Consider the following 19,913-nt stretch of genomic DNA (forward strand, 5'->3'; position numbering starts at 1 on the left):
TATCCATGTTTCTGCAGAATGAGCACTTTTCCCTTCGATACTTTAGGTACATTTTGCTTTTAAATTGCAGTGGGTGCTACATGGGTTCTTGAATGCAAGACTTTTACTTGTAGTGGGGTATTTTTTATATGGTTGTACTGGTACAACCTTATAAATAAATGAGAGCGTTTTCCACCGCTGATAACCAGCCATAAAGGTTTTCTTATCGTTTCAGCAGGTTGAGTTCAGAGGGATTTAATGTTCTTCATTCATAAAAAAAAAGAAGAAAAGTTAACAGTTTGGCAGCCAAAATTTCCACTTTCTCGACAGGTCTTGAGTGAAGTGTTTTTCGGTTTCCAATATTCCCGACAGTACCGGAAGGCAACAGAGGAAACCCCGTGATTTCCAGGAACTTTGAACTTCACACAAAATTTCAGTGTTTCGGGAAAACAGGAAGAGACGCGGACCTGCTGCGAAACGCCGGAGCAAATCTAGCTTAAAAAAAGAAAACTAAACAAGAAAACGATAAAAAAATAATAATAAAAAACGAAAACAGGATTAAGACCCCTGCTGCTCCGCCGCTGGGTAACAGGTGTCGCTGTTGGCGGAGGGCGTTTCGCAGCTCTGCGGCGCTTTGCGAGCTCATCTGTCCGCATCACCCGCGGCCAAAATGTCCCTGCGCTACCGCGACAGAGTGGTCATCGTCACCGGGGGGTCCAAAGGGATCGGCCGGGGGATCGTCAGGGTCTTCGGTACTGCTGGTTTACACTCGTCTGCGCTGCGGATCTTGGTCGCGACCGGAGCAGGAAGTGGCGCACTAACTAACTCTTTCTGCATCTTCTGTTTTTCAGTGGAAAACGGTGCCAGCGTGGTGTTTTGCGCGAGAGGAGGTGAGTCGTGTTGTTTTTATTTTGTGAAAACGTCCTAAAGCGTTGCCCTGTCGTCTGCTGGGAAAGGCGCGTTTTGATCGACGTGTGTTTCAGCCGATGAGCAAACCACGCGCGCCTGTCATAAGGGCATACGGAAACCTCAGACGTGACCATAATCTAGCACCTATTGGTCCATAATTCTCCATAATCCCGCCGTAATCTGTCCTATGATCCTCATCACAGGCGCAGCGGGCGAGGCTCTGGAGGCGGAGCTCAACAAGGCGGGACCGGGCTCCTGCACCTTCGTCTCGTGTGACATCTCCAAGGAGGACGACATCAAGGTGAGGCGAAGCTCGGGCGCTGCCGGTGCAGTCACGCGGCACGAGGATGGCACGGCCCCACTCGTGACATGAACGGGGTCCGGGACCTGGACGGCAGGACGTGGACCCCAGATTATGTCACGGTTACCGCCCCGACTTTACCTCGAGGCCAGAAAATGAGTTAAAGAGTCCCGAGGACAGCGTTCCCACTCCGGGATGAGGCGGGGAAAAATCCCAGTGTGTCCAGTGACAACACCTGGTTATTTAACTGGGCCAGCGAGTCGTTTTCAATCTAAAGATTTAAATATTTAACTGAGTTTACATCTAAAAACCACAAAGTCGAAGTTTGTATTTTTGCTCGTCAGTCTCACCTGTTCTAGTCAAACTGAGCATCACATCACTGCTCAACAGCCGGCACTAGATTTTTGTAGATTATTATTAATAATAACAATAATAATAATAAAGAACGTTATTTTTATAGCAATTCTAAACAAAAAGCAGCTCAGAGTGCTTCACAAATTAAAAAAGAGAAGAAAATATTATAGAATATATTTTAAATGTTATATCAAATATAATAATATAAAAGAACATTTTATAGATATTATAATACACATTAAAAATATGAAAGAATTAAAATGATAAACAGTTAAAAAAGAAAAATTGCTAGAATAAAAACATAAAATGAAAGTAAAACAGTAATAAAGAATAAAAATGTGTGTATATAACAGCAACAGCAGCAGCCGTCACCTTTTACCATCTTTATCTTATTGAAATCGTCTGAGGCAAAAGCAGCAGCTCGTGAAGTTGCAGAACTGGACTCCAGAAAGGTGTGGGTGTGTGTGTGTGTGTGTGTGTTTGTGTGTGTGTGTCTCTGTTCTCGTTGACTCTGTTTGCTCATGGGGGTGAAGTGGTTTCTGTTTCTGTTGCTGGTAACTGGTTCCTCAGCTTGTGCGATTGTCTCTGCAGAGACTGATTGCAGTCACGGTGGAGCGTCACGGACACATCGACTGCCTGGTCAACAACGCAGGGTGGCGTGAGTCTCACACTTTCTTTTTTCCTGCCCCCCCCCGGCTAGAAAAGATGACGAGGACACGAGGCCTCTCTCTTTCTTAATTTCTCGCTTCTTTTTTGGGTTTTTAATCCTTTTTTTTCCTTCAGACCCGCCTCATAAACCCACTGACGACACCACAGCAGAGGAGTTCAGAGATCTGCTGAATCTGAACCTCGTCAGCTACTTCTTGGCTTCAAAAGTAACGTTTCCAACTTGTGTGTCCACATATAAAACTTATTCACAATGCAAATAATTGATTATAGCTTTACCCCGTGAGGGCCGACTTCTGTGGAGGCACAGAGAAGCCGTAAGGATTTGACTTTAATGAGCAACTGAACACCTGATTCTGAAATTGAATCACTACTGAATCCTTAATTATTGTTATTATTATCATTTGGAGAATATTATGCTTTTGTTAGACATGGACAGCAGGACACAAGGGGGAGAGGGATGCAACCAAAGTCCCCAGCTGGACCCAAACGTGGGGCAGCTGCGGGTCATGGTCGGGTACGCTAGAAAAGAAGTGTGGGCGGTGGAACGTGGGCACAGCGGCGCACATCTTCAGGCAGTCTCTCCGGGAACACGTTCATAGCGTTGCACTCAGCTGTTCACGTGAAGAGTGACAGGAAGAGGCTTGTGACACAGACGAAAGAAGGGGGAAAAAAAAACACAGAGCTGAGAGGGAAGTTCAGTCGCGGCGAGCTCTCTCACTTCCACACAGCTGACCAGTAATAGTCAGAGGACCCCCCCCCATCAGATGTCGAGAGAGGGTTTCTGAAGCCAGGTGCACTGGTCCCTTAACCCCTAAACCACAGGATTAAACATCACTGAATTTATAGTTAATTGAAGTATTTTACTCTGAAAAACATCTGAATTCATGTGAAAAGAATTCCTTTTTTCTAAATTTCCATCAGGCAATTTCAAAAACTTAGAATTAAATTTGGTTTGTTTTGTTTTGTTGTTTGTGTTGGTTGGTTGGTTGGTTGGTCGGTTGGTCGGTTGGTTGGTTGGTTTGGGGGGGGGGACTATATTCAAATAGCAGAGGTTCAATTGGTCATTTTAAGATCTATAATCCAAGTCAGGTGGATTTAATTGCACGAGTGACTTTTAGAGACCAGAAAGCAGAGTCGGTGGGTCCTGAATCCAGTTGACCAGACCTCTGTCCCGTTACCAGGGTAACTGCAGGTCTTTCAAAAGTCCTCAAAAGGTGTTGAATTTAGTTCTTTAAAAACAGACCTTATAACATTATTTTAAAAAAGTCTTAAATTTCATTTGAAAAGGTCTTAAATATTTTCTAGCCTGTGGGAGGCAGCAGTGCTACTCATCAAATGCTGTTTTAATTTTTTTAAATTGTGATTTCGGCTGGAAAATCTCCGGTTTGTTATGTTAAATTCACTCGTGGACCTTAAACAAGTAGGTTAATATTTCATTGTTTACTCCCTTCCTCCATTTTTCTGTCCACTTTGGCTGCTCATACATGTCCACGTTGTATTTAAAGATGAATCCAGGATATCGTTGAGAGTTATTGTTACAAACTGCTGGGAAAGGAGAGAGAGAACTGTGTATTTCTAGGCCACATCCTCCCTGGTTTTTCACGGTCGGTGTGACCATGCAGCTGGGCTTAAACTGCAGCCCGCGTGTTATTCACAGGTCTCGGGTTTAAAACCTGGTAAACCTGCGGAAATGGCCCAGTTGCAGAACTTCAAACTGCCACTGGCAGTTTCGAGGGGAAGTGAGAACCTCGCGGATTCAGAGAGACGGGGTTTTCAGCAGAACAGGGTCAGGGCCTCGAATTCAGTGCTATTTAAAATCCCCCGCAGCAGATGTTCGGCTGCTGGTTAAATCGGGAGTTCTGCGGCCGCCCTCTGCCTCCACAGACGGCGCGTACGAGTGCGTCGGGTGTGAAGGGTCCTTGCACTCAGCGGAGCTCTCACTCTCTCCGCAGTATGCGCTGCCCTACCTGCGGCGGCGTCGGGGCAACATCGTCAATGTCTCCAGCCTGGTGGGCACCATCGGGCAGAGGGACGCTGCGCCGTACGTCGCCACCAAGGTGAGTGCAGTCGCCACGGGCGACAGGGGCTCGCGCCGCGCCGCGCCGCGCCCCCGATCCCAGTCCTGTAATGCTTCTCCTTCTCCGCAAGGGGGCGATCGTTTCCATGACCAAGGCGATGGCCGTGGACGAGAGTCGCCACAACGTGAGAGTCAACTGGTGAGCGGCGCGGGTTCCTGGGCTCGGTTAGCGGTTCTGCTTAGGGGACGAGGAGGCCTTCTCCCCAGGGAGGAGTTCACTCGCAATGCATGTATATTTAACGTTACTCCGGGATAGTGTCATAGTGCTGGAACTAGTATTAATCTTCTGATACATGAATCTAATTACTATCATTATACTATATATATATACTATACTGTATAAACAGTGGTGGAAGAAGAATTTACAGCCTTTAACAACAATGTGTAATTGCTCCATCATAAGTGAAAACAACAACAACAAACAACAAAATGTACTTAAAGTTTGAAAAAGTATTTGCACCGTGGTCGACTGACCGGTATTATTACATTGTTCGACCAGCAGCGCTGCATTTTACTGCTGTAGCTGCTCGAGGTGGAGCGGGTTTTTTTTTTTAAAAAACCGCTTTAGTTTGGTATTCTGGTCCAGTTTGTTCCCGACCGAGGGAGTGGGGCCCCTCCAAAGGGTCGTGGGACCATTACTGAGGAGAGGAAAGAAGAGTTGGTTTCTGCTGCGTAAAGTTGCAGTCTTTCTTTCTTTCTTTCTTTCTTTCTTTTTGGTGAAATCTCGCAGAGTTTTAACTCTTTGTGCCCCAAACACCTTTTATTAGAATAAAACCAGCCGGGAAGTTTAGAGGGGAAGTGTCTCTTGGTGGAACTGAGATAAGGTAAAACGTATAAAGTGGAAATAGTCCAGTAAAACACAAGTATCTCAAAACGGTACAGTACTTGAGGAGATGCACTCAGTTACTTTCCACCACTTCCAATAATAAAGCACAAAGATACGTTTCCTACTTTGTGTGACGAAGTGACAGGAAAAACGTGTGTTCTCTAAGCATTTAGAGGCTGTGACCAACGCGTTTTATATATAAAAAATAAAAAAGATTGTGTCTATTATAACCCATCAGTCGTCAGAACTGCCGACGAGCACTTCTCTGTCAGCAGACTGGATTGATTCATTGACCGTGTCAGCATTGGTCTGCGGCAGGAGAAGCAATGGCGACGAGCAGATCCCCTGCTATTTGAAACACTTCAGAGGAGAGTTGCTCAAAAAAACAAAAACCCCAAAAAGAAACAGTTTCAAGTAAAATCTAAACCTTTGAGATTGCCGGTGCTTCTCTGGACTAACTCCCCTCTTATAAAGTGACATAATCGATGTGAAGTTTTGTGTGGAACCGTGTGTTGTCCGCTAACACCGTCCGACCCTGTGCCGCAGCATCTCTCCCGGTAATGTCCTGACGCCTCTGTGGGAGGAACTAGCGGCACAGACCCCAGATGCCGCCGCGGCCATTAAAGCGGGGGAAAATGCTCAGGTGAGTCCTGACCGGGATGGGAGGGGGGCACACGGGGCTCAGAACAGCGGGGCGGCATAAGCGGGACTTTGGTGCAGCAACATCTAACACTGGTGCTTCTCGTCCGCGCCCACAGAAACTGTTTATTCCTGCTCAACTGGAACCGGTAAAAAAAAAAAAAAAAAGACAACCAAACCAAAAAACGTGTTAATGACCCCAAACTGCCGTCTGTGTCCAGTGGGCTCTAAATGTCGACAGGCCGGTTCTTGGGGCCGGTTTTCTGCACCAAACTGCAGCTTTCTTCTCGTCCCAGTGAGAAAAAGGGCCTTTGAGAGCAAAGGGGACTCCGGTGCCTCGGCTCGCAACCGGTTACTCACAGTGGACAGGTGTAAAATATATGACTGGACAATAAAATGATAATTATGTGAGATTTTTCCATTCTCATCAGACCCGATGACGTGCAAAAACCACCGTTGCACTTTTATATACGTCTTTGTCTTTGAAGTGGAGCCATCCTCGTCTATTTTTTTTATTACTTTATTACAGTGAAACTATAGGACAGCTGAGTTTTTTTTTCCGTTTCCGCGCGAACAGTTAATCGGGTATATCTGCGTTACGCAGCGGCGATGGCAGCCCCTCCGGTCGGCGAGTTCACCGAACGACGTTTGTGTGCCGTTGTTGTCTGTCCGCATTGCCTGTCTGGGTAAATGAATCACGCGTATGCGTGATAAGTGACCCGATAACGACCGAGTGGGACAACATGACCTTTAATTCGGCGTGTTCACAGGGAGTGATGAGTCGGTGCCGGCGGAACAGCGTAGCGCGGAAAGGACGTTCAAAACCGAACCTCGTTCAAAAAATTGCGGAAACCAAGGTCGTCTTGCTTATCAGCAAAGATGAACGTCTGGCAAAAACGCGACTCAACGTCTGATGTGAATCTTCACGTTCCGATACCAAATTCGGCAGACATCCAGTCCAACAAGTTAGACCTGGTTTTATCAAATTCAAGTTTGTTTTTTCAAGTGACCCAACTTTACATAGCTTCCCGTCTTCCACGGTTTTGGAGGATGGCGGTAGACAAACCGTCGAGATCGCTAGTATTTAAAACGTGCTTTCGTTAAATTAGTAGTATGCCGAATGGAAACATGTATCCAACTAATACTGGAATAGTTCAGAGTTTATTTCTTTGCCGTTGTGTCAACTGCCCGATAAGCCAGTGTTCGTTAAATTGCCGGAGTTGTAAATGGAGTCCGGCGTGAGGCTAGAGGGAAGCATCCACCTCTTCGTGGGGGCTTGAGATGCATATCCGCAGAACATGTCGTGTGTGTGTGTGTGTGTGTGTGTGTGTGTGTGTGTGTGTGTGTGTGTGTTGTTAGCATGTTGTGCCTGTGCTACGCGTTTCGCATACGTCAAGCTGGCTAAACCAGCTAGCGTCGCCGCTAGGCTGAGGCGTCGGGCTCAAGCGCTAGCCGGTGTTGATGCTAGCATTCGCCGATTCGGCTTTTAATGTCGTTCCAGACTGTGGGTCCAACAGAGGAAAAAACAAAAAACAAAAAAAACGGGACAAAATTCCACGCACGGTCCCGTTTAAAATCATCGTTGCAAATTTAAATACGTCTTCGCTCTTGATGTGTTGCCATTTTTTCCCCCAATTTTTTATTAATTTATAACACTGAAACTACCCCCCCCCCCCCCCCTCTTGTCTTTCCAGTTATTCAAGCAAAGGTTGTGGAAGATGAGAAACCAAAAATGTAATAAGAAACCTGTGGGTTTTATTTTTACTGGTTGTCGGTTGAGTTATTTAAGTTTTTTTTATATGGAGTCTGGGGTTAAAAAAATAAATAAATATTCGAGAGCCAAGCAGCCTTTTTACAGTGTCATCACACAGATGAGCAGCAACTGCGGGGAACAGCTGCAGGAGCATAACCACGCACACACACACACACACACACACACACACGAGCACAAGGCAGCCCCCCCCTTGAACCTGAACGATAACGAGATATATGACGTGTCCCCCCCCCTTCAAACAGCTGATGGGTCGCATGGGGACTGAGGCCGAGTGCGGACTGGCGGCCTTGTATCTGGCCGCCGATGCTACCTTCTGCACCGGGATAGACCTGCTGCTCAGCGGCGGAGCTGAACTCGACTACGGCTTCAAGAGTCAGATCCCGTCGTGACCCCCACCTGGCCTCCCGCGGTCCCTTGGTGGATCAGCTGGTTCAGCAGATTTAATGTACGTGTGTATCTGCTTGCTACGTCAATAAAATGAATACTAAATTGTTTTATTGTGAGTGCCAGGGTTCATTCAATGAAATAAACTGTGGTTTTATTAATTTATCTCTGCTAATTTCCCGGCTGAGGTTAAGTCGGCTTAAGATTTTGGCATCCCGACAAACTGCGTAACACGACCTGTCGTCCCCCCCCCCGCCCCACCGATCCACCAATCAGCATCGTCCCCTTTGACCTCCGATAACCTCCCCTTCTCGGGCTGCCGGAGTCCGCCAATGGCGTGTCACGCTTTCTGTCACGCCTCCGGTGACTTTCGGAATGAGGCTTTGCTCGTTGATAAAAACCGGTTTCTATAAATGGATTAAATTAAATCACTTTTCCCCCCACATACGGTCTCGTGTCTTTTATACAGAAGAGCTCAGTGGAGGTTAAATTATTACGCTAGGAAGAAAAAAAAATTTAAATTAAAAAAAATAATAATAATAATACAAAATAGTGACAGGCAGTTTAAAAGTAGTAACTGTAGTTCAAGTGTTTTTGTTAAAGGACTAAAATCCCAAAGGGCATTTTACGTCTGGGAGGTTTCTGGCCTCGCATCAGCTGAGCGGTGTCTCGTATTTCAAAGCGGAACTCAAGTTGACTTTGAGCTGAGTGTTTTTGTTTCCGCACGAACAGTTAATCGGGTATATCTGCGTTACGTAGCGGCGATGGCAGCCCTCCGGTCGGTGAGTTCACTGAACGATGTTTGTGTGCCGTTGTTGTCTGTCTGCATTGACTGTCTGGGTAAATGAATCACGCGTACGCGCGATAAGTGACCCGATAACGACCGAGGGAGACGACACGACCTTTGAGTCGGCGGGTCTACGGGGAGTGATGCGCCTGTTCAGCCGGCAGCGGGGGCCGGCGGAACAGCGTAGCGCGGAAAGGACGTTCGAAACCGAACCTCGTTCAAAAAATTGGGGAGACCAAGGTTGTCTGGCTTATCAGCAAAGATGAACGTCTGGCAAAAACGCGACTCAGCGCCTAATGTGAATCTTCAAGTTCCGATACTAAATTCGGCAGACATCCAGTCCAACAAGCTAGACCTTGTTTTATCAAATTCAAGTTTGTTTTTTGTTTTTTCAAGTGACCCAACTTTACATAGCTTCCCGTCTTCCACGGTTTTGGAGGATGGCGGTAGACCAACCGTCGAGATCGCTAGTATTTAATACGTGCTTTCGGTAAATTAGTAGTATGCCGAATGAAAGAACGTATCCAACTAATACTGGAATAGTTCAGAGTTTATTTCTTTGCCGTTGTGTCAACTGCCCGATAAGCCAGTGTTCGTTAAATTGCCGGAGTTGTAAATGGAGTCCGGCGTGAGGCTAGAAGGCAGCGTCCACCTCTTCGTGGGGGCTTAAGATAACTATCCGCAGAACATGTCGTGTGTATGTTGTTAGCGTGTTGTGCCTGTGCTACGCGTTTCGCATTTGTCAACAAAAAACAGGATAAAAATCCCATGCTTCGGATTTACGGGTGCTTGTCGGAAAACGTTACTGCAAAATAAATCTGCTTGCAGGCACCCATTGTCGCAACCGAGGCAAAACTTACATCATCCGCGCCTCCAAATGCACACAGCGGAGCCTCAGAGGCTCCTGCAGCGGAGCCTCGGTGCAGCTCTTCGTACGAATTTCCAAGGCATCAGTTATACTGTTCTCTATAGCGATGCCTGACACGTGGCTACATTTATTTTGATGAAAATATGACTGGCATGCATAAAGGGGGGGGGGGGGTCATCATGGCCCAAACAGTGAGAGCACCATATAGAGGATGTAAACTCACGATGTAAACTGTGATGGAGACAACCGTTGCAGATTAAACATCAATTACGAGAAACTGAAACTGCATAGCTCGTCCCTCTAGAAGTTAAACAGTCCTGGAGACGGTATCAGACCTTGTCTGACCCCAATACTGACACGAAAAGAGCCGAATTCACGTCGAGTCTCTCGTGACGGGAACTGCAACCGGCGCGCAGTCAGGCGGAACACCGCGCAAACCAGAGAGCCAGTAGAACGAGGGGCGTGATCACGCTTCGTCCGGCCTGGTGGACGCGTGGCGCGTCTTACGTTGCACTTGTCCGACGGCGAGCCGTTGTTGCTGGTGGCTCATATCTCGGGGCGACTCCCCGCGGGATCCTCGCAGACCCTCGCACCTCGCACATGCGGCGTGGTTCTATTTGCAGTAGAGCGCCCGAGCACCGGCTGTCTCCTGCAGGCACGATTGGTGCTGGGTCTCACACACACACACACGCACACGCACACACACACACACACACACACACACACACACACACACACACAGCTGCCTGATGTCGGACACGTTATACCTCCTTGTATTAACATGGTCCCTGGTTTAAAAACTCAACACTCCTGACTGCTACGCACTGTACACCGGGCCACATCTCCTGCCTCATAGATCCTACCTCCACCACGCTCATGATGTTCAGTGTGTGTGGAAGCAGTTTTTTTTTTTCTTGTTTTTTGTTGTTGTTGTTGCTTTCTGTGCTTTTTGTTGTTAGGCCTCACCTCACTGGTGTAAATGGGCTGAACAAAAGCAGCAGCAGCAGCAGCAGCACTTGTCAGGGCAACACGGCAGAGTCCAGCAGCCACACGACCTGTACCCCTCCCAAAAGGGATCATACAGTTGAATCAGCACCTGAACATTATAAACGTCATGAAGGGAGGATTTATGGCAGGGCCGCGTGGACCCGGCGGACTACCAGTAATGTAGACTTCCGCGTGTGACTCTGCTGTTTTTGCTTTGTCTTGTTTCATTTGCAGGCACTCCGTGGACGACTCGTTCAGGCCCTCCCCTTTTCCATTGGCTCCCTGCGGTCTGCCAGCTCCTTTAAGGTAATGAGGGGAGACACACACATTCTCTTTCTCACCCGATGAGGCCTGGGTCACCTCCAGTGGGCTCGACAAGGCGGCCCGGCCCGGCGGGACGCGCCTGGTTTATAGATCGTTGTGGGAGGAAGGAAGTAGCGACGTGTCAGAAGAGGGTGTTGTCTCTTCATCTTTTACTTGGGCGAGTTGCCTAGAATTTAAAAATTCGTTTCCCCTCTGTCTTTCCCTCACTGTGTGCCTGTTGTAATTGCTTAATTCATTTTAATTGAACCTGATTAACTTGTGTCTAATTGACCGGATAACTCAGCCAACTGACTCCGTACAATGCTCGACTAATTGTCCTTTTAAAGCATGCTCCGTCAATAACGACAATTTTTAAATCAATCGCTGTATTCGTCGCCTGCTCTGCTCTTGTCCTGTCCGCTCTTTTTTCCGGCTTGCTCGTCCGTCTCCGTCTCAGGTGGCGGATATCGGCATCGAACGCAACACGGCATGCAAGCCGAAGCCCGACCCCTCGTCCCTGGTGTTCGGCAAGCAGTTCTCCGACCACATGCTGACCATCGACTGGTCGGACCGGGACGGCTGGGAGGCCCCTCAGATCAAACCCTTCCAGAACCTGTCGCTGCACCCGGCCACCTCCGCCCTGCACTACTCCATAGAGGTGAGAGAGGAGGGCTCTGCCGACAGGCGGCGCAGGCGTCAGATCTCTGGCTGCATTTTATGCCCTAGACTGAAGAAAAAGTTAAGAGAGGCCTTTTCTGTTCGGGTCCTCTGACTCTCTAATAGTTAGCACTCAATGACCCATCATAACTGGCTCCATATGTCATTGCACTGAACCCCCGCAGCGTCCAGAGCTAAAGTGTCGCCCGCTTCTCTCTGCTCTCTCTCTCTCTCTCCAGCTGTTCGAAGGCATGAAGGCTTTCCGTGGCGTCGACAACCACATCCGTCTGTTCAGACCCATGCTGAACATGGAGCGGATGCATCGGAGCGCCGACAGAAGCTGCCTCCCCGTGAGTCTTTGTGCCACAGCGCGGCCGCTGCTCTGCCTGTCTCTGAAATTCTTCTGACTCTTTGAGCTTGCAGGGTCGGGCTGGTTACGTTACAGACTAACGTTGCAAAGCTATAGGTTGTTATGCAACCGCTTGGCAACCTTCCCACTCCCTGCACAAAACACCGCCCTGTCGCAGGAGTTAATGCTTCAACACAAGGGCAGGACACAGTGGAAACTATTCCAGTGGGTCACGTGACCCCCCCCCGACTCTCATTAAAAAGCAGTGTGCGCATGTAGCGGAAAACTACCAGCTCGCCACCATTATGGTTAATGTAAAACTAGAACCACGACGATTAGTCGATTAATTCTCTGCCGACTGACTAATCGATTAATTGAAAAATAAATGGCGGTGAAAATAATGGTTCATTGCCGTGCTAAAGTGCTGCCTTTAGGTAACCCCCTCTCGTTAAGCGCCGCTTGCTCATTTCATTACTTTACAGCCATAGTCATTGTTTTAGATCAAAGCCTTTGATGTGCACGTGCAGAATACAACGGATACTTGTTCAGTTGTAGAGGAAAATACCTGATTTCGTAGGCACAACACACCGACGTTTGGGGCTAGGGTTCATCGTTGATTTACCGCAATTACTGTGATTATTTCCTTCATTTCGAGTATAATTTTAAAAACGTATAATATTCCATAACATTGAATGTAAAGTCTCACGAAATAAATGGTCACATCTGTCCACCCGTGTTCGTAAACCCTGTAAGTACGTAAGTAAGAAAAGAGCAGTGAAAAAGAGCCACTGGTTAATGTCCTTGACCTTTTTTTTTTTTTTTTTTTGTCTCTGTAGTTGTTTGATAAAGGTGAACTGCTGGAGTGCATCAGGAAGCTGGTGGAGATCGACCGGGAGTGGGTCCCCTACTCCCAGGACGCCAGCCTCTACATCAGACCCACCTTCATAGGCGTTGAGGTGAGCTTTAGCGTCCGTCAGCGTCAGGCGTCAGGTGCAGGGAAGCTTCGGAGCGTTTTCAGTCGTGTGCGCCAGACGGCGTGTGCAGGTTCCCGCCTCGGCTGAGCTAAACACAGGAAAAAAAGGACTGAATTTAGCTTCCTCAAAAAAAATTATAAATTCATTCTGTGTTGTATTAAAAAGTTCTAAAAATAAAATTTGTTGTTGTAAATTAAGTAAAATGTGGTTGGAGAACACTCCAGCACATTCTGATTATTGCTGTGCTAACTGACGTCCAGCTTGTAATTACCCGTCTTCTCCTCTTCCTCCTCCTCCTCCTCCTCCTCCTCCAGCCGTCTCTGGGCGTGTCTCGGCCAGGAAAGGCTATGATCTTTGTCATCATCGGCCCGGTGGGACCCTACTTTGCCACAGGGTCCTTTAACCCCGTTTCCCTGCTGGCCGACCCTTCGTTCGTCCGAGCCTGGAAAGGAGGCGTCGGGGCTTATAAGATGGGAGGGTGAGTTTGGTGGTTTTTTGTCCCCTTTTTTTTCGTGTCCTAGGAACTGCAGGTACAGTTCTCCTTATTAAGGAAAGCTGACTTTTAAGATTCAAAGCACTCCACCCGTAGACCTGGCGGTAACTTCAACGGTCGCCTTATCCTAAACTTCTCTTCTTTTTATCATGAGATTTGCTTGTACAAGCGTTCATGGTCAGATTCCCACCATCCCCCTTTGTTCCAGCCTGTCACTTGTTGATGAGGAGGCGCGCATTTGTGAGCTCTGATTGTCGGCCTAAATTGCGCCTGTAGAAACGCACGACTGCTCCGAAATGTTGCACCCGGGCAAAAACTACCAAATGTGAGAAAATAGGCGAGTAACAACAAGTTGTCTTAAATGACTCAAATGCGCCACTGCAGAATGAATCCGTTGGTAGGGAGGGTTCCTGCGTGAGGCCAAATGTCATGAAATCATCGGGATTTAAGAAAAGCTCCTTGCCTGTGAATTTCCACTCGGCCTGTCAAGACGGGAAAGGCAGAGCTGTCGAGTGTCGGGGTCAAATCAAAGGAGGGGTGGTGGAACGGGAAAGACATTTTCGCCTCGTCATGGCAGGAAGAGCACAGGTTAGTGAAGATGATGTTTCTCAGGAGGTGGAGCGGGTGTGATTCGGATACTGTTTAAAACCGCAGTGTTCAGGATCGCTGATGACCGGTTCAACCACAGAGCCGTCATTGTTTCTCCTGCTATGACTGACTGTGGAGCTTTGTTTCACATTGTGATAGAGATCAAAGAAAGTCAAAGAAATGAGGTTAGACAAGTGGAAAAACAAAACCAAACAAAAAGACAAACAGGGAAGGTTGTTAAAGTGCGGATCCCTCCGGTGTGTCAGTGCTCCTGTAATCTCCGCTCATTCCACAGAGCCTGTAATCACAGTCCCGCTTCCACATGACTCTGGTATCCCAAAGTAGCACCTGCTCAGCGCCGGCGCGATTACATAACGCCGACGGACGCCCACTCGACTGGCTAAGCCAACAGAATCTGCAGCCCCCCCCACTCATTGAGCCTTTGTCTGCTGCTCAAGCCTGAACCGCACTGATAGCAGTCGCAGCTCCACCAATACCGGATACTTGAGGCCGATACTGATGTAGCTATTTGAGACCTTAAAAAAAGAATCTGACAACGAGATATCGACGGGTAGTAATTTTAAGGAGCGAAAGTTAAGATTAAATCAATAACCATCAACATAGATAAGTAAATAAATGCGTGGTATGTAAACAAAACGAAAGTTTAAAAAAAAAAAAGGACTGTAGTGCCAATGATGATGGAAAGCCGAGGGGGGAAAAACCAAATAGAGAAAACGTCGTAATAACCTGTCGGGAAACATCGCACCTCGTCTCAGAAATGACAGTGTTGCCAGTTTGGCTTCACATTTTCAGCAGGATGCTGTGATTACACCCAGGTTGAACTTCTCGCCGTGGGTGGCGAATGGCTGCCAGGCTCCAGGAAATGTTGTTGTGGATCCCCCTCAGAGCGAACAACTTTTCTCCAGCTGGGAAAAAACACAAACCGCATCGGTTAGCTTCTTCAGCAACCACTCCAAATACTGCTGAGCCCGTTCACGATCGAATCCCACGTAACCTCCATTTAGTGTCGTCTCCCCGTAAGGACCTTAGTAGTGGATAAGGAGGGCGAACGGGCTTAATACAAATTTCTTTGATCTGCTCTGCCCGCCGGTGGATGGAGACCGATGCCCACACAACAATACTTATACATCTGCAACAAGCTGGTACAGTCGACTCGAACCGGAAGCCCGGAGACCGGGGTACTTTTCCCCGAGGCCCGGTGGAGACCAGACCAGAGCCACGGGGCGGGCGTCTGCTGGATGGGCGACTCGGTGAGGTCACAGCAGGTCAGAGCTGCGTGAGTCTCGGCGACCTATGAATCGACGCGAGTGCCGCGACTCAGCTTCGAGCCCTGTTGTTCATTGTTCATTGAACCCTCACAAGGAAGTTTTTTATTTATTTTTTTTTTAGAGCTGCATATTTCTCAGTGTCCTTTAACTTCTTGGCATCAGTTAATACTATGTATTTATTTGTTCAAGGAAGCGTAGAGCAGTGTGGGTTTTTTTTTTTTTTTTCGTGTTTTTTAATCTGATCAGAAAACAATGGCCAACAGAAATCATTCCTCAGTTGACGCTGATGGCGTTTCACCAGGAAGGAGCCTTCCCTCTCGGCACAAACACCTGTCTGTGGGAGCTGGTTTGCTGTCGCAAGGCAGGAGAGAAACACGTCCGCCCCCGTTCATCTGCTGCTTCCTGGTAGCTGCTAAATGAATCCTTTGGAAGATCTTTGTTTGAAACGTTTTTACGCTACGAGCCAAGTAAAAAAAAAAAAAAGCTGCACGGTGGGTCAAACCTGAGATATTCAGAAGGTTCACGAAGAACGCAGGAAAACCAGTGAATCCAAAACACCACAAATAATTAAAGCAAACACCAAAATTACCCCTGGAACCTGACATCTGTTTGTTTTTTGTTTTCACCCTTTTGCCATCTCTCCATTTTAGTTTACTTTAACCCCCCCTCCTCCCTCTCTGCAGCAACTACGGTCCCACGATAATGGTGCAGAACGAGGCGGTGAAGCGAGGCTGTCAGCAGGTCCTGTGGCTGTACGGAGAGCAGGAGGAGATCACCGAGGTCGGCACCATGAACCTCTTCATCTACTGGACCAATGAGCAAGGAGGTCAGACGCTTGAACGGCTTTTGAGTTTTCCCTCGCGGGGCTCTGCGGACGGCTGAAGGATGCCCCCGGACTTTTCTGTCCATGTTTTAGGCCGCCTGGAACCAAAATTTGGAGCCTCGTCGTTTTGACGAGAGATACGACTGATCTAATGAATGCGTGTGTGTGTGTACGTGTGTGTGTGTGTGTTTTCGTGTCTGCAGAGAGAGAGTTGGTGACGCCTCCTCTGGACGGCATCATTCTCCCCGGAGTCACCAGACAGTCTCTGCTGGACCTCGCCAGAGCCTGGGTAAGGACAACCAGACGCACACCGTGCGATTTCGATTAGCGTACGAGTTCATATTTAACCGCGAGCGGGAATTTTCAAACGGAATTTCTCCCACTTCTCCTCAAAATTTCCGTGGAGCGGCTCACGCGCACCCAAAAGTGCCCCCGGACAACCGCTGGGCGGGATGGTCGGGTTGGATAAAAGGGCCTCCTGTTGAGTTTTTCCCAGTAAGAAAGCGACTTTAGAAAAAATCCATGCGGATAGATGCCGCTGCTCGACGCAGTGGGAAGAACAAGGCGAGCTGTGTTTTTTCAGTGAACCGCCCCATCGGCCGCTCTACCCGCCGCACTTACGCTCATATTCAGCGACGTGGTTTTTCACGATCAACTCAATGGGAAAGCAGAAAAAAAATCCCAAATTCTGTCCATTTTATCCCCATCTTCGCTTTTTTCTCGTGAATTCTTTGATTATTTTACGTCCTCGCGCCTCTCGAAATTATTCCAATAAAAAATTTTTTTTTAAAATGAATTATTCAAACAAATCTCAGGTGCACCTGCTCGCAGCTTACTGTCATACGCTCTCGGTGGTGACGGGTCACGAGCCAAAAAATACTGCAGTGAACCTAAATCCCATGTTGATGTTGGTTGGCTTCTGTGTCCCAGGGTGAGTTTAAGGTGACAGAGCGCACGATGGGCATGAAGGAGCTGCTCGGGGCTCTGGACGCCGGAAGGATCCTGGAGATGTTTGGAGCGGGGACGGCCTGTGTGGTCTGTCCGGTCGGCAGCCTCCTCTACAAAGGAAAGGTGGGAGTTCGCCTTTGGTGCGCGCTTCTCGGTAAGCGGTTCGTGGGGACTGAAGTCGTTCTCCGGGAGAAATCCACCTGGGGAAAGTTTCCCTCCGCCGATGATGGTGACGGGGGTTTCTCTTGTACACGACTTCAAGGGAACCAGCTTACTGCAGAAAGCCGACTGTAATCCACACGCACTGAGCGTAAATCATTCTGGCAAAGGACTAAATTGAAAATGTGCTTCTCTCTCTCTCAGACGTATCAGATCCCGACTATGGAGAATGGTCCAGATCTGGCAAAGAGGTTCCACAAAGAGCTTACTGATATTCAGGTGAGTGCACTAAAAACTAATGCTTTTAGACTCGCAGCAGTAAAGCGAACTCTCACGGCGGCAGATCTTTTTACTCGTGATGTCTAGAAATAAAAATCGGTTTTTCAGCAAACTGAAAACCGAAAAGCACGCGACAGGATAAAGATCAGACGTTGACGAGTTCAGCTTCCTCAGCGCAGTTTAGAAGATACTTTGCAACTCAGTTCGACATCAGCTCGTCGAAATTATGATTTTTTTTATCGTCTGTTAACCTGCCAGTTCTTGTTTTGATTGTTTCTGGGATGGTTTAGTCTATGAAATGTCAAAAGCATAGTGAGAGAGTGTCTGTCACAGTTTCCCAGCAGTCCAACTGTTTTTGTTTGATAAAGGCTTATTCAACTATCAAAAATGTAACGTCATGTGGCAGCCGAATGTTTATTTTCACTGTGCAGCTTTGACTTTAACATTCACAAAGCAACGTGTAACTTTTTCTGCTTTCTAACCGGCTTCTGTTTTCTTCCCTTGTTCCTCCTGCTTCCCCCAGTATGGACGCAAACCAAGCGACTGGGCGCCACTCGTCGTCTAAACGGCCATTTTGCACATGCCACTTCTACCAACAGTTAGTCCCACAATTCCTGTTTGGACGACCTGCCCCCCCCCCCCAAAAAAAAAAAAAGAAAATAGTAATAATAACATTGATGCACTCCCACTTTCTTAACCAACCCAAGGAGACGGACGGTCTTCCCGGCCAACTTTTACAGATGATCCTCTTCTCTACAGACTCTCATAGGAATACGGTTGGTGGTTTTAGGGTAACAGCTGGTTCAGGAAAGCAGTGTTAACAACCACAGGCGAGGTTTTGACTTGACACAAGCCTTGACCTCGAGGTGCATGTACTGCAAAGCAGGAAAAACAGCTGTTATTTGGAGGGAAAGACAAAACAAAACAAAACAGGCAAACGATAAACGATCAAAACAAGGATGAGGTGCGCCCCCCACTGGCACCAGGGCATCACATCTTCTGTTGCTCAGAGTTAAGAGCACAAACCTTCATCATCATCATCGACATTGAATTCTGGTCTTAAAATAGGCACAAACGGACCCACCTCAGGCATCGGAGGTGAAAATACCTGCAGTACTGAAGCAGCTACGTATTCGGCGTGTGGGACTTAGCATTAGGCCGCTTGTCCCGAGGACTGTCTCTCGTCAACAAATGTACACAAGTGTGTGTTTCGCCGCAGAAAAATACTTTTCCTAATGATAACCTGTACGACTTGGGGTTTTCCCTGGAACTTTTTAACATGTTGAGTAGCCGAAAATCGCCGAAACGTGATCAATGCGTGTAAAAACGCGTCGCAGAGCGGCGTGTTCGTAACCACGTGAGAGAGTGTCGCCGCAGTCCTCGCGGGGCCACGTCACTTTTGATGCCAGAGTTTGCGCGGACCGTGGTTGACGTCCGTCGTGTAGCTGAGCCCGACCCAGTTTTTTTTTTTTAAATGTCTGTTGAGATTTAAAAAAAAAAAAAAAAAAAGGGGGGGGGGCGATGTCCAAGTGAACTTTAGCACAGACCAACAAACGGTAGGATGACGAAGGTCCTGGACGGGAAGGCCTGTTAGAAGCTAGCAGTTCCTCCTGCAGCAGTTAATGTGTAATCCCTGCGAATAGTTAAAGAAAAATAGGTTGCGTTGATGTTTTTAGAGGTTTTTAAAATTTCTTTTTTTCCTTGTCTGGATGTGAAACTAGAGGTCGACTGTCTTCCAAAGTACTTGTCTGCGTGTGTCTCCCTTGTTTTGTTTGTTTTTTTTCGCTGTACTCTCGGCTTCCTGTCCCTCCCCTCGCTGGCTGTCCTCCACCCGGAAACCGCACACCTGTCCCTCTCGTCTGTCTCAAGTGCCTGACCTCAGTCTGTTAGCTCCTCGCTGTCAGCTGCGCTCTTGTTTTTACCAGTTTGTGCACTAGAGGGGGGATTTAGCCGGATCCTTTTAAGCAAATGTCGGTTTAGTTTTTCTTGTTTTCATTTTTGTTTTTTTTTAAATGTGCTGTTGATTTTACTCTGCTGTTATGTTTTTACAATAAACCTGATCTGAGTTGAGTGGCTGTCTTTCTTTTTCGTCAGGGTGGGGCCCCAGGGCCCAGGGCCAGATCCTCTGCATATGAGGCAACAGTTAATGCTTCTTGTTTGAAAGTCGTAGAGCTCAGTTAAACGACACTGAATGACCACAAGCAGATGCTCTGATCTGAGCCTCCACGGGGCGAATAAGTGGATTTCACCAAGATGTCGAGCTTTCCCTGAGGTCCTCGTGGTTTTTTTGGGTTTATTTTTCACTAATCTCAGCAAAAGGAAAAAAAAAACTTGGTTGGTCTCGTGTCATTTCCTTTCACATACCAGTTGAATTGCACTGCCACAAAATGTGTGTACCCGCGTGACAGCGGGACGTTTACGTCCTTATGCCATAAAACCGGGAATAGTTTTGTCAAAAAGTTACGTGCAAAAAAAACGAAAAACAAAAACACATTTT

At 47.6% G+C, this 19,913-nt stretch overlaps 1 protein-coding gene across 2 annotated transcripts; it reads left to right on the plus strand.

Moving 5' to 3' along the window:
* Window positions 1-376: 376 nt before the first annotated feature.
* Window positions 377-19,486, plus strand: LOC120806165 (branched-chain-amino-acid aminotransferase, cytosolic-like). 2 transcript variants are annotated; one of them, XM_040157003.1, is made up of 18 exons: window positions 377-731; window positions 831-869; window positions 1,092-1,189; window positions 2,135-2,201; window positions 2,327-2,418; window positions 4,165-4,269; window positions 4,361-4,428; window positions 5,662-5,758; window positions 10,789-10,860; window positions 11,315-11,515; window positions 11,754-11,864; window positions 12,700-12,819; window positions 13,152-13,315; window positions 15,891-16,033; window positions 16,234-16,319; window positions 16,961-17,101; window positions 17,342-17,416; window positions 17,940-19,486. In XM_040157003.1, exons 1-18 carry the CDS (start codon window positions 650-652, stop codon window positions 17,979-17,981), a joined length of 1,803 nt encoding a protein of 600 aa, XP_040012937.1. In that variant the 5' UTR covers window positions 377-649; the 3' UTR covers window positions 17,982-19,486. The 2 variants fall into 2 exon arrangements, with proteins under 2 accessions (XP_040012937.1, XP_040012927.1); XM_040156993.1 differs by lacking the exons at window positions 377-731; window positions 831-869; window positions 1,092-1,189; ... (3 more) ...; window positions 4,361-4,428; window positions 5,662-5,758 and adding an exon at window positions 8,355-8,694.
* The last annotated feature ends 427 nt before the right edge of the window (window positions 19,487-19,913 follow it).

This window comes from Xiphias gladius, chromosome 3 (assembly GCF_016859285.1).
Source record: "Xiphias gladius isolate SHS-SW01 ecotype Sanya breed wild chromosome 3, ASM1685928v1, whole genome shotgun sequence".
Taxonomy (NCBI): domain Eukaryota; kingdom Metazoa; phylum Chordata; class Actinopteri; order Istiophoriformes; family Xiphiidae; genus Xiphias; species Xiphias gladius.